Genomic DNA, 14,974 nt, shown 5'->3' with positions numbered 1-14,974 from the left:
CATCCTCAAACAGAATGCGGTGGAGTTCAATGTCTCTAACCTCCACCAGCTCCATGATCTCCTCATGGAGGAGTGGAAGAGGACTTCAGTGGCAACCTGTGAAGTTCTGGTGAACTCCATGCCCAAGGGGGTTAAGGCAGTGCTGGAAAATAATGGTGGCCACACAAAATATTGACACTTTGGGCCCAAGTTGGACATTTTCACTTAGGGGTGTATTCACTTTTGTTGCCAGCAGTTTCGACATTAATGGCTGTGTGTTGAGTTATTTTGAAGGGAAAAATTTTCACTGTTATACAAGCTGTACACTCACTACTTTACATTGTAGCAAAGTGTCATTTCTTCAGTGTCGTCACATGAAAAGATATAATAAAATATTTACAAAAATGTGGGGTGTACTCACTTTTGTGAGGTGTGTGTGTGTGTATATATATATATATATATATATATATATATATATATATATATATATATATATACATACATACATATATATACACTGAATATCTAATCTACGCTAAATGCAGTCAGTACAGGCAGTGTATTTGATATATATAAACAGCCTAGTATATACTCTGCATTTAGTGTAGAATATATATTCCATTTAGAATCTATATTCAGGCAACCCTGTGCCAAATGTATTTATTTTTTTTAATCCAATTAAAAAAAGAAATGGCGTAATACATTACAGCCGCAAGCAATTTTAAATGACATTTTTTTCTTTAGAAATGTAATTTTGCTGTAAGACTGTTATGAACATGGGGAAAAATGTGCTACTTTACATGCAGACTAAGGGGACCCCCCCCCCCCCAGGCACGATATTTAACTACTTCAATACAGGGCACTTATACACCTTCCTGCCCAGACCAATTTTCAGCTTTCAGCGCTGTCGCAGTTTGAATGACAATTGCGCGGTCATACAACACTGTACCCAAACTGAATTTTTATCATTTTGTTCCCACAAATAGAGCTTTCTTTTGGTGGTATTTGATCACCTCTGCGGTTTTTATTTTTTGCTAAAAAAAACTAAAATTTTGAAAAAAATAAAAGTTTTGCTTTTTGTTTCTGGTAAATAAGTAAGTTTTCTCTTTCACTGATGGGCACTGATAAGGCAGCACTGACAGGCACTGATTAGGCGGCACCAATGAGCGGGCACTGACAATGGGCACTGATATGCGGCACTGATGGGTGGCACTGATGGGCACTCATGGGTGGCACTGATGGGCTCTGATGGGCACTGAAAGGCTGCAAAGATGGGTTCTTATGGGTGGCACTGATAGGCAGCACTGCTGGGCACTGATACGCAGCACTGATAGGCATACCTGGTGGCACTGGCAGTGGTAGGCATTGTGAGTGGGCACTGATTGGCAGCTGCCTGGGCACACATTAGAATTTCCCTGGGGGTCTAGGAGGCATACCTGGTGGTCCAGTGTGGATGGCTTCCCTGGTGGTCCTGGGTGGGATCCGAGGGGGGCTGTGCTGATAAACAATCAGCACAGACCCCCCCATCAGGAGAGCAGCCGATCGGCTCTCCTCTACTCGCGTCTGTCGGACGCGAGTGAGGAAGAGCCGATTACCGGCTCTTCCTATTTACATCGTGATCAGCCATGATTGGACATGGCTGATCACATGGTAAAGAGTCTCCGTCAGAGACTCTTTACCTAGATCGGTGTTGCGAGGTGTCAGAGTGACACCCGCAACAACGATCGCCGCGATGCGCGCCCCCGGGGGCGCGCAGTAGCTCAATTTCCTGCGGATGTCATATGACGCCCAGTTAGGTTATTGAAACCACTTTGCCGCTGTCATTCTGCTATATGGCGGGCAGCAAGTGGTTAAAGGAATATTTCATTTTTTTTGTTTCACTGATGAGGCTGCACTGATGAGCACTGATAAAGAGGCAGCTGTGATTGGAGCTGATCACATGGTAAAGAGCCAATGTCATTGGCTATTTGCCCTGATCGGTGGTTCACTGTGTCCAAGGGACACGGCTCACATACTGATCGCCGGGTGGACGTCATATGAAGTCTCCCCGGAAGGAGGAGCATCCCGCCTGCCCATCAATCTGCTATGGGCAGGAGCTGGTTAAAGCACCGCTCCCTTACTCTATCCAAAATGAAAAAAAAAAGTTTAATTTTAAATAACTGAAGTAAAAGCAAAATATAACTTGATGGACATTGTAACTTCACAGAGATGTAGTGTCTCCTGGATAGTACAGGATAGATGTCTAGCATGATGGGCCTACGTAAATACAACATCTGTATACACCCCATGCTGTTGTAAGCTTCAATCAGCACAATAAAACACCTGGACAATCTGGAACTTTCGTTGTAATTCAGCTGATTTTCAACAATGAGGCTGCAGGGGGGGTCTGGTATTTTGGCACATTCCGCAATTCCTAAAACTCCACAGGGAAAAACAAAGCAGGAGACTGATAATCTGTTGATTTATGTAATTTCATATAAGCTCGTGTTCTGGATGTTTTGAGTTATGATTAAATAGAGGATATAAACATTTTAAGAGTTGTGTTTAAAGGGTTATCCAACCCATAACTGATAATTTAGTCTTTGGTAGACGCTGGAGTGCTAAACCACCTTGTAGATTCTTCTAGTCACACTTCAGACCTCTACACCTGAGTTTCCAGATCTGCAAACTTTTGGATTAGGTGTTGTCATTATCTTATATCATGGAGACTGTAACAGGAGGAACAGGGTTGTTAGAAAGAAGTTTGCTTATTAGAATCCAAGATAAAGAAAGTCAGAGGCTTTGTTGACCTACCAGGCAACACCAATAAATATAATAGCAGTTTGAGAGGATTAACCTTTAATATGAGCATTTTACAGAGTGTATTAACCTCTTGCCAATCCCCTAATGGATATATGAAAGTTCTGCTTTACTTGTGTGTTCACAGTGCCAGCATGTAGGGTGCTGGAAGTCTGTTCCCAGTACACAGACAGAACTGTCACCAAGTTAAATGTGTAAGCAGGCTGCCATCTTTCCTGCATGTTGCCCAGGCATGCAGTTGGGCCCCATCTACAGACAGAACTTCAGGTCCATGTCACTAGTTTTAGCTCCTAAGCTCACACTCTGTACACATGATGTTAGTCCTTCCTGTCACATCTCCTGGTCAGAGCCCACATTAACCCTTTATTCCCGGAGCACTTTACTTGTAGGCCTACATTTTGCTTGAATCAGGCTAGGCCTCAGAAGTCCAACCGACTCCCCAGGGGCTCGTGCCACAAGCAGGTTAGCTCTTACCGCCAGGAGGGTGAATCCTAGTGACTAATCACCACCACCCATTCCTGAGCTGACCAGATTTGTACAGTTAACACATTTGCTTCTTCTCAATAAGGCTTAACCCATGACACCACAACTCCAATGTTCTCCAGCTTAGTCAGGGATAAGGTAACAAGTGAATTTGCTTTAAATTGTATTAAACATGATACAAACAATCCACAACACAGGGACACAGTAGGCAAGTGCCTATTGTTTGCCATTAATGTATTAATATTATTATTATGCCAATATTATTGTAATTTTGGTGCAATGTTACTTTAAATGTTCTGGCGAATGCTGTGGGTTGGGTCGTGTATGACTACTTCGGTAGTTGTGTCAAATCCTGTGTGTTTGGGGTATATTAGGAGGACTGTTCAGAGAGAAGCACATTAGAGACCTCTTGCTTCCTGTATGTACCCTATTTTAGCACAATAAGGGATTTTGCATCATACACTGGATTGTGCCATCAGCCATTGTTTTTGTTTTTTTTTTATGTTTTTTTAAATAGCTTGCAATCTATTTTAAAAATGACCATAGAATTCATGTTTAACTAAAGGTCTACTTTTATAAGACAAAATAACCCATCCAATCCATCAGAATATTATTTCAGTGGTTCACTTACAGTGAACTGAAATCTGACTGGTTGCTATTGGTTACATTTCTTTGACCATCGTCATTGCACTTTACAATGCATTTAAATAGGCCCTACATAAAACAACCAACCAACTAACAGCTGCAATCTATACTAAGGATAAGTCTAGTAGGATTACTTCCACACACTAATAATACTCTTACTGGAAACTGTATTAATCATTTTAAATTCCTTTAATCTCTTATCACACCTGACAGGAATTTACTTCTGTATTCCAGTATCAGTGTCTTAATTGCTGCATAGATAAGTTGAACAAGGTCATACAGTACAGTAGGCGCAGTTCACAAAGCTAACACCTGAGGAGATAGCTATTTTAACTGAATCAACTGCCACTTTTGTTTGAGTCCAACAAGATGGGAAAATTACAGGAAGATAAAGGTCAGGTCTTTGGGGAAGGAGAGAAATTAATGACGATTTGCAAATCATGTTGGGAGATGCTAACCCTAAAATCCAAGGAGTCATCCTGGTTTTTTCACCCCTCGCTCCATCTCCAAACATGATTTACAGGTCGTCATTGATTTCTCTCTTTCCCGAAAGACCTGACCTTCCTCTTCCTGTTTAGTCACCAGGTAATCTGAATTTCACAATACTGTTGTGATACCTTCATAGGTACCTTCGGTTCTGTTTCAAAATAAGTGCCATCATTTACATATGGGTAGTGCATAATACACATTCTTTTTTTTTTTTTAATAATAGGTCTATTTTTTTTTTTTTGCTTTTGTTTTTTTAAAAAGCTTAAGGTAAATATAGTCATTGTACTGCACTTGCAAAACTCAGTGGAGTATTGTCCATATCAGTGTACTGTATTACTTGTATAGCAAACCTGCTATTTTGTCCTTAATCGGCAAACAAAATGTCTGCTATAACAGGGACTTTGAGGTTCTATATTTTCTTTGCATTATATATCACAAGAATATTCACCTTAATCCTAAACCATGAGAGAACCAGGAATGCTGGGCTATACTGGGAATACAGGCTTACTCATCTGAACATGCTAACTGCCTGACTGCCAAGGTGAGCCTCAGGCTTAAGGACTTAGGAAACCCATTTTCTTCCATATTTATTTCAAAGGGCACCACATTCTAATAAATAAACTTTGGTTTGGAAAGGAAAAAATTACTTATCAGGTTCCAGGACACAGTTTAAATGAAATAGAAAATGTTATTACAGTTCTCAGAAAGTTAAGAACAGGGTACAATTATTTTATACAAAACACTACTATAGATATCCCCTCTCTTAGAAAGTCAGATAAAACGAGTGTCAAGGGCACTCAGAATGTCAGGACCAGGCAGATAGTGTCTTTATTGGATGAATGAAGTGGTCTTCAAACACTTAGGGCTGCACTCAAAGAGGGAAGCAATCTCTAATAGAAAACAGATAAAACAAAAAAAGGCGCCTCTAAGTGCAGAATTAAAACTTTTAATATCCCCAAACAAGATTAAAAACACTTACAGAATCAAGGATAAGAAGAGACATAACATGGATGTATGAAGCAGGTGAGGTCCCAGTGTATCACAGCTTTCCAGGGATAACGATATGCAGAAGGTCCCAGGATAACCAGCAGGTGAACACCCCAGACTCTGGGAACACTGGTGAAGCAATCGCATCATCTGAGTCAGCATGGAGCATGAATCCCTGAAATGACGTCAGCGGGCGGGGACAACAACCAGCATGGACCACAAACAGGAAATATGTCATCAAAATGGGACGCGTTTCGGAACTCTTAGAAATTCACGCACAGAAACGACAAACCCCTTCTTTATAGATTACAATATATATATTACTATATACTATTGAAATTATGAAGTGAAGTTATGAAGTGAAGTGATGACTACCAATGTCTGCCTGGGGTGTCTTCAATGTGGGTACAAAGTCTCAATGTGTTTCACAGGAAATCAAGCTTCTTCTGAAGTTATGGGGAGCGAAATTAAAACTAAAATTTAAAAACCACCATATTATACAAATGTACATACAAATTATAGGAATCTATAAATACTGTGACATACAGTAAGGCTCACCAAACTGTCAGCAGGTCCACAATCAACGGGAAGACGCATCAGCCAAAACAAGCGATAACTCCCCCTGGGGCAGGTGTGAAGACAAAAAAAGGCGATACCTTAGGCATTAGAAAAACAACAACAATATAACTGGGTGACTTCAATAAGTGTTCAGGCTACCTAACCCCAGGGCTTCAGTAATTTTAGCTTGTTATTTTACCTATAGGATATACCTGTAGGGTTGTAATACATTGGAAGTCACCTGACTCAATTCTAATGGTTTATTGTCTAAGGGGCTTGTGGTTTCCGTGGATGAATTTCTTAGTGTTTTGTTTTAAAGAATTTTACCCTGTTTTTACATTTATGAGAATTGTAATAAATTTTTCTATTTTATTTAAATTGTGTCCTGGCAAATGAAAAGTTCAACTTTCCTTTCCGAACCAATATTTAACCCATTAATGCCTGACGTTCCATTATTTGAACGGTAGTGATGTGGGAGTTATTTATACCCTACTGGCTCAAGGTCATCGCCAAGGTCTGATTTTTCACACATGTTTGCCTCCTGAGGGTACATGTTATTACATGGTGCACAGAGGTAGACACTGCTGCAGATACTGTCGAGCTGGGAGCTTGCCAAAAAATGTTGTAAATTTTGTGAAGCATATTTGAAGAACCATCCAAAGACAGGTAAATACAACTTTACTGCACAACATCCTATACTAGTAATTTTGTTTTCTATTACTTCCTTACTAGTTATGCTATTGTACTGTAAAATGCAAAATGTCAAACCCATAACTAATACAACAATAATAAATTTGGTATTTTCTTGTTCCATTTTTGGAGCACTTGGGAAAACCACTACCGCTAGGACTAATATATTTTTTTCCATTTTTTTATTTGAAATCATTTTACAAGTCTCAAGATGCGTCGAACTCTAATGCCTCGTACACACAATCGCATTGTTGGCCAACAAAACCGTGGAATTTTGTCCGAAGGGCGTTGGCCAACAATTGTGTGGCCGTTTGTATGCAAGACAAGTTTGAGCCAACAATTATGAACGTAGTGACGTACTACGTAGTTTTTCAGCTCTTTAGCGCCACCCTTTGGGCTCCTTCTGCTAATTTAATGTTAGTAGAAGTTTGGTGAGTGTTGATTCGCGCTTTTCATTTCGCACTTTTCATTTTGCGCTTTTCATTTCGTGCTTTTCAGTTCGTCTCAGATCGGCCGTTCGTCAACCAGACATGTTGTGGAATCGGAGGAGATAACGTGTTATTGGCCTTGGAGTTATTGCTTTGACATTATTTGTTGGTTGAATAATAATGATTTGATTTGGTATATTTTCTATATTTTTGGATGCATAGAATGCACTTTTTGGTTAAGTTCTATTGGCAGATAGCATGTCTAATTTTATTTGTTTTCTTTTTTTAATGCACAATAAAAAATTGTGGAGAATAATACTTGGCTATTTTTTTACTTCAAATGACAGTTTGGGAGTAGGAAGTTACATTTTAAAAAATACAATGTGAAATTGACAAGGGACACCAACATAGTTGTATCTTTGATCTTAAAAAACTATGGGATAATGGTGTTGTGGTAACTTGCCCAAATAAAAAAAAGCATAATAATATTATTCTTGATATCACTAGAAAAAAAAGCCTTTGAAAATTTGTTTGCAATAACTCCATCAGTATCACCAGTAAAGCAGCTTCATTATTATCCCATTATAGAAGAAGAGAATTGTGCTCTGCATTTGGAGATTTCATAATTTGCCACGTCACGAATGTTAATTCTCCATTACAAACACTAGTTTACAAGACCGACCGCTTCTGCTTTTGAGCATGTGTGTTTGTACTTTGGACTTTTGTCCGACGGACTTGTGTACACACGCTCGGAAAATCCGACAAAACACATTTGTCCGCGGAAAATCTAATTCTTGTTCCTTGAATTTTTCTAGGTAACATTTGTGCATTTCATTTCCTCTCCTGTTCTCTCCTCTCTTGCTCTCTCCACTCCTTTCATCTCTTGCTCTCTCCACTCCTCTCTTGCTCTGTCCTCTCCTGCTCTCTCCTCTTACTCTCTCCTCCCCTCTCTTGCTCTCTCCTCTTCTTTCCTCTCCTGCTCTCTCCTCTCCTTTCCTCTCCTGCTCTCTCCTCTCCTTTCCTTCCTTTCTTGTTCTCTCCTCTTTTCTCTTGCTCTCTCCTCTCCTTTCCTCTCTTGTTCTTTCCTCTTCCTTCCTTTCTTGTTCTCTCCTCTCTTCTCTAGCTCTCTCCTTGCCTTTCCTCTCTTGCTCTCTCTTCTCGCCTTTCCTCTCTTGCTCTCTCCTTTCCTCTCTTGCTCTCTCCTCTCCTTTCTTGCTCTCTCCTCTCCTTTTCTCTCTTGCTCTCTCCTTTCCTATATTGCTCTCTTCTCTTGCTCTCTCTTCTCTCCACTCCTCTCTTACTCTCTTCTCCTTTCTTGCTCTCTCTTCTCTCCTTTCCTTTCTTGCTCTCTTCTCTCCTTTCCTTTCTTGCTCTCTCCTCTCTTCACTTGCTCTCTCATCTCCTTGCCTCTCGTTCTCTCCTCTCCTTTCGTCTCTTGTTCTCTCCTCTCTTGCTCTCTTCTCTCCTTTTCTCTCTTGCTTTTTTTTTTTTTTTGCAATGCACAGCAACATGTGCATGTGGTGCTTTGCCATTCAATCAATTGCTATCAGTAGAGGACAATGCAAAGGCATAGCAGCATATCAAAGCACACATCCCTTGCATGTGCAAGCAAGTAATGTGTCAGGAATTCCACTGGAGGGAAACAATCAGCTGTCAGCTGACCTGCAAGTTCTCTTCTTTGGAGGAAACCCCAGGAGGTCAGTTTATGAGAAGTGTAATATGAAGCGGACTGCAGCCACAGGAGCCCCCGAGCCTCAGGAATGAGAGAGGTATGCAGAATGAAAAGACTCAGACACCAGTGATGGACAGTAATGGAGGTAAACCAACACATACGGTAAAGACATAAAGCACAAAGCAATACATATTTATAAAGGTATTTTTAATATATTTAGGCCTACACATAAAACATTTCACTATTAAACAAGCAAACGGCCACACATATTTGTAAAGATCATTTAAATTGTAATACAACAAAAGGCTGGCTGAATATTAAAGTTCTTTGCTCTCTCGCCTTCTGTTTGTCTTCTTTCCTTCTATCTCTCTCTCTCTTACACTCCCTTCTTCCCTCGATTCCCCTTTCTCTCGCTTCATCGTTGCCTTCTCTCCTTCCCTCTCTTGCTCTCCCTCTTTTCACCTCTTGCTCTCTCCTCTCCTCATTCTCTAGCCAATCCTCTCCTCTTTTGCTCTCTCCTCTCCTTTCCTCTTGCTTATCTTTTCCTCTTGCTTATCTTTTCCTCTCTTGCTCTCTCTTCTCCTCTCCTTTTCTCTCTTGCTCTCCTCCTCTCCTTTCCTCACTTGAACTCTCCTCTTCTCTCTTCTCTTGCTCTCTCCTCCTTTGTCCTCTCTTCTCTTGCTCTCTCCTCTCCTGTCTTCTCTTGCTCTCTCCTCTCCTGTCTTCTCTTGCTCTCTCCTCTCCTGTCTTCTCTTGCTCTCTCCTCTCCTGTCTTCTCTTGCTCTCTCCTCTCATTTCCTCTCTTGCTCTCTCCTCTCATTTCCTCTCTTGCTCTCTCCTCTCATTTCCTCTCTTGTTCTCTCATCTCCACTCTTGCTCTATCCTCTCCTTTCCTCTCTTGCTCTCTCCTCTCTTGCTCTCTCATCTCCACTCTTGCTCTATCCTCTCCTTTCCTCTCTTGTTCTCTCCACTCCTTTTCTCTTTTGCTCTCTCCACCCCTTTCCTCTCTTGCTCTCTCCACCCATTTCCTCTCTTGCTCTCTCCTCTCCTTTCCTTTCTTGTTCTCTCCTCTCTTCTCCTGCTCTCTTGTTCTCTCCTTTCCTCTCTTGTTCTCTCCTTTACTCTCTTGCTCTCTCCTTTCCTCTCTTGCTCTCTCCATTTCCCAGGCTCTTGTTAGTCAGCTAAGGCCTGGTATGGGTTGGGGCTGCTGTTTTTTTTTTTAGATGGTTCCAGAATGATTGTGCCCTCTTCTTCTGTGTTGCAAGCAGTAAATGGAATCTGCTCAGCCCAACATGCATTTCTGGAGGTGCTCTGACAGACTTAACCACTTCAATACCGGGCACTTTCACCCCCCTCCTTCCCAGACCAATTTTCAGCTTTCAGCGCTGTCACACTTTGAATGACAATTGCGCGGTCATGTAACACTGTACCCAAATTACAATTTTGTCATTTTTTTCACACAAATAGAGCTTTTTTTTTGGTGGTATTTAATAATGGCTGGGGTTTTTATTTTTTACACTACAAATAAAAAAAGACCGAAAATTTTTAAAAAAAATGCATTTTTCTCTGCGGGGCTCGGCGGGGAGAACTGTCACAGAGACACGCGTCTTTGTTTACATCCCGACGGCTGTGATTGGACACAGCCATCAGGTGATCAGGAGGGCCAATCACAGCGCTCATATTCTGATCTCCGCTCAGCTGGACCCTGTGATCAGAATATTCACAGGATTGAGCCGCAGCTCACCTCATGGCCGTACTATGAGCACTCGTTCTGAGTGACGTTCCTGAACGTCCACTCAGAACGAGAAAAGGACCACCCGGCCGTTTATGTGCAGTGGCCGGGTGGGAGGTAGTTAAAGGAGGTGCCTGCAGATTTTCGAATGGGGTATTTATTTTGGGCTGGAGACCCATTTGGGTTGTCTCAGTAAGTAAAAGGGTCCCAAGCTTCACTACAATAGAGAAGGATTGGGGTGATGACAATGTCATATTTTAAGCCAGTCTCTAATGCCGCGTACACACGATCGGATTTCTCGTCGGAAAAAGATATGATGGCTTTTTCGACGGGATTCCATTCAAGCTTGTCTTGCATACACACGGTCATGCAAAAGTTTGCTGAACTTACGACCGTCAAGAACGCGGTGACCTACAACACTACGACGAGCCGAGAAAACGAAGTACAATGCTTCCGAGCATGCGTCGAATTGTTTCCGAGAATGTGTAGGAATTTTGCGCGTCGGAATTGCCACAGATGATCGCATTTTCGGATTGGAACTTTTCCTGACAGAGAAATTGAGAACCTGCTCTCAATCTGTTGTGGCTGGAATTCGGCCAGCAAAAGTCTGATGGAGCATACACACGGTCGCATTTTCCGATAAAAAACTCTCATCGGTCTTTTGCGGGCCGAAATTCTGATCGTGTGTACGCGGCATTAGTGGTGGTTTTAGGTGGTACAGTTGTCTGCATGTCCTGTCTCTCAGGGCCTCTATGGTTGGCTTAAAATATCATGAATAATTATTTCTAGATTAAGGTATGCTATTAGGGTATCTGTTAGATTCATCAAGAGTGCAGTTGTTTATTGCAAAGGAAGAACTCCTGATTTGCTTTGTGTTTTTCTCCTATGAAACAACTTTTTACTGTTTTCTTTTAGTTAATGGGTAGTACCTATGCTGCAGTGTACATCTCCTGCACTGGCAGGCTGTCTTGTAGGTCTCTCTCTGTTGGTGATAGTAATAAGAGGTTAGCCACATATAGGGGAATTTCACCTCCATGTCATTCAGAGTTGGTCCTGGTGATGCTGTGGTCATCTAGAGCCCAGGGCGAACACGCCAAACTGTGTCAGATGTATGAGCATTATGTGTCCGCAAAAATCCCCTCCCCCCCCAAAAATTGAGCCCTAATCTGCATGTTTACCCTCTAAGCATAAATTCACCCTCCTCCAGTACAAATTCACCCCTCTGGCAGCTCAAATCATTTCTCCTCCCACCCCCCCAGATAAAATCTTTCCATTCTACATATGCTCCCAGTCCAATTCCACCCTCCCCCTAAAATAAAATCCCCCTTCCTAGCACAAAACCTCTACCCTTCAAATTTCCCCTCTGAACACAAATTCTTACTCCCCCCACTCCAAATCCCCCCTTCCAGCACAAATTCCCCTTCCTCAATTCCCTCTCAGCACAAATGCCCCACCCCCCATCATCCCTTCCCTACTAGCACAAATCTCCCTCTCGAAAAACATTTCCCCTCCCAGCACAAATCCCCCCCCCCCCCCATACCATATTACCTTTTCTAGCACAACCCCCCCTCCCAAATCCTCCCTCTCAACACAAATCTCCCCCCCCCCCAATCACCACTCCTAGCACACCTCCCCAAATTTCTCCTCCTAGAACAATTCTTACCTCCTGCTACCACTCAACTTCCAACTCCCAACACAAATCCTCTTCCCCCCCCAATCTCAGTGTGGTGCCCCTGCACCTCACATCATACCACAGTGCCCAGGGCAGCCACCCCTCCTGCCCACCCTTTGTCCTGTGGTGATGTATATGTTGAAGAGTTGGACTTGGGCTGCTGTCTTTTCTATCTTCACGTGCATGCCAGGAGTACCCTATTTTTTTTCCTATTAACCTTTATACTTCAGCTGTTCTCCATATATCAGCTCTTGATGATATCATAAGTTTTTCCTCATATTCTATTCTCCAGTAGTTTAGTGAACAGGCCTGTGTCCACACTGAATCGAAGGCCCTATTAATGTCTACAAAACAATCAAATATTTTCCCATATTTTGTATTATTGACATTATGATGAGGCTGTGCAGGATGTAGAAGTGATCTGTGGTGCAATGGTTTTGCATGAACCAAAGACGTTATGGTGTGTTAGGAGGGTGAGAATTCTTTTGCTTGGAATGCTGTTGAACAGTTTTGCCAGCGTGCTACTGACACCTATCCCTCTATAGTTGGCTGGATCGTTCTGCTCTCCACTCTTAAGTACGGTACACACTGTGACCAACGCAGGTGTCAGATCCCTGCCCTCCTCGCTAACTTGCGTCGAAGGACCGGCCAACCTCACACTACGCTGTGACTTACGTAACAATGCCACTCTCAGCTGCGCCCAGCACAAAGATTTTTCAGCTTGCGGGACGACAATCTAGGTGCCAGCAGCCTGAGACCGATTGTCACTGGGCTAATTACGCAATTAACCCTTTAACTGCCACCACCCCCATTTAAAAGACCGAGCCGGGGGAGACTCGTAATTTTAGCAATACCAATTATGATTTTAGAATAAGCGTCTGCAACACACACTGCCACCACAGACAGGTCTGCTCAGAGGCCTTACTCTATGACAGTAGCGCTCTTCAAGAGGCAGGTTAATTTATAGCTTTCATTAAGAGCTTTAGAGACAAGGTTAACACTTTTCAACATAAGGGTTTATTATGAAAAGGTCAAAGTTGGTGCAAATAAAACATTTACAGAAAAAAAGATGTTTCAAAGAGATAACAACAATATACAGCCACAAAGAAATAAGGTAGAATTGGGAAGGAAGAATACTTGCAATTAATGTCCAAGGGTTGATCAGAGTTCGATCGATGAGCTGAGTAATCGGTTCTCAAACTTGGCAGATGTTCCTGCTTGGATGGTAAAAGGAGAACTGACCATTGTCTTGGCCTCTCCTCTTTTCTGTCAGATCAAAGGGGTGTTGAAAGCGACCAGTGACCAATTGTCTGGTCATCTTGTTTAGGGGTTGGTTGCTGGGAGGTGTCTACACTCATGACCATGTCCCAGGAACACTTTGTGATACATATTTATATCGCTGAATCTATAGTGTTTACAGACTGCAACTATCCATATTATTGTTCAGCGTGAGATTTCCTTCAAAACAGACATAAACATGCCATGTCTCCAATGTCTAGTTTACCTAGGAGGAATAAGGGGTACCAGTGGTTTCCCATATGATCTGACATAGGGGTGCCTGGACTTGAAATGTTAAAAATCATCTGAGGAAACTAAATATGTCCATATTACGGCTGGAAGTTATGAAATATGAAGAAATTTCATACTTATTCCACTATTTAAGCTTTAAGTGCACTGAGGTATTTACGACTGGTATCTGCTGCTTTTCTGAATTGAGTGGGTGACAGTTTTACGATAGGCCTGGACATCTTGCCAGGCCAACATTAGCTGTTTTTACAGACCTAGCCTGGTTCTGCTTTCTCTGTTGCGATAACAGCTCCTTTTGAAGGATGAAGCCTATGAATTCCTGAATGTTAAACTGTTAACCTAGCTGTCATGGCTGCCCTAAGGATCTCAAACAACATGGCCACTAGCTACAGCTTTTCATGTGTCCAGTACGTGATATCGTTACACACACTATAAGAAAATTGGAAGAAGAATTCCATACGAGGCACGATTGTTCGATGTTCGTATAATGTGTACACAACTTTCCACATCTGATTCAGACTTTCCAAGCGAAAATTTCTGAAGGGACAAATGCCAACATTTATCTCGTATATGAACAGAACTAACGATTTTCGTTTAATGTGTACTGTTTTTATATAAGAAAAATCAGATGCGAAAGACTTCATGATCAGAAACAAGAAACAAAAAAGCCTTTATGGTATGGGAATTTTTGTTTTCACTTCTGCTGTGAAACATCGAGGAAAACTGGACGATCGTTTGCCCGATTTTTTTTATAGTGTGTACCCACCTTTATGGGTGAGTGTTTTGAAGCCTTGGTTCTATACCTGAGGACAGGAACCAAATTGACCTCTATATATTGCAGCATGTATTTCTGGAGAGCTATATATAATGATCTACGGTGAAATTTCATTGATCCCACAAGCTTTTTCACTTTGCAGTTTTGAATTTTCTCAGCTATTTTCTACAGTGTAATCTAGTGAGATTTTTCCTCCATAGCAATTAGTCTTGTAATGACGGGGTTTTTTTTTTTACACTTAGATCCTTTTTTAGAATGTCTTTGTGGAGGTTCTTGATATAGTTGAGCCAGATGTTACCGTTTTTGGATATGGAGGTTGCTTCTCTTGGTTCCTGATACAATATGATTCCATATTTCCAGGAAGATAAGGTTTTCCCAAAGTGCATCTTGCCTTTTTTTTTTAAATTTATAGATAGTGTTGTTAGGGTCTCTTTAATCTATGATATTTGAATTCATGAAATGTTTTGTGGCAGTCCTTTGCTGCTCTTTCCACACCTGTGGGCTTACTTCTTAGATGTTGTTGTAGAAGATTTCAAGT

General features: G+C 41.7%; 1 protein-coding gene across 1 annotated transcript in view; it reads left to right on the top strand.

Moving 5' to 3' along the window:
- Nucleotides 1–8,739: 8,739 nt before the first annotated feature.
- LOC141110646 (cell adhesion molecule CEACAM8-like) overlaps nucleotides 8,740–14,974 on the top strand; it is a 112,427-nt gene continuing 106,192 nt past the window's right edge. The window contains exon 1 of the mRNA XM_073602113.1: nucleotides 8,740–8,875. Coding sequence (XP_073458214.1) covers nucleotides 8,830–8,875 — 46 coding nt within the window. The 5' untranslated portion in view covers nucleotides 8,740–8,829. The remainder of the gene's footprint in view (nucleotides 8,876–14,974) is intronic.

Source organism: Aquarana catesbeiana, linkage group LG10, assembly GCF_042186555.1.
Source record: "Aquarana catesbeiana isolate 2022-GZ linkage group LG10, ASM4218655v1, whole genome shotgun sequence".
Lineage (NCBI taxonomy): Eukaryota > Metazoa > Chordata > Amphibia > Anura > Ranidae > Aquarana > Aquarana catesbeiana.
Note: the sequence above shows the minus strand (reverse complement) of the source record. Positions and strands in the feature narration are given on the sequence as shown.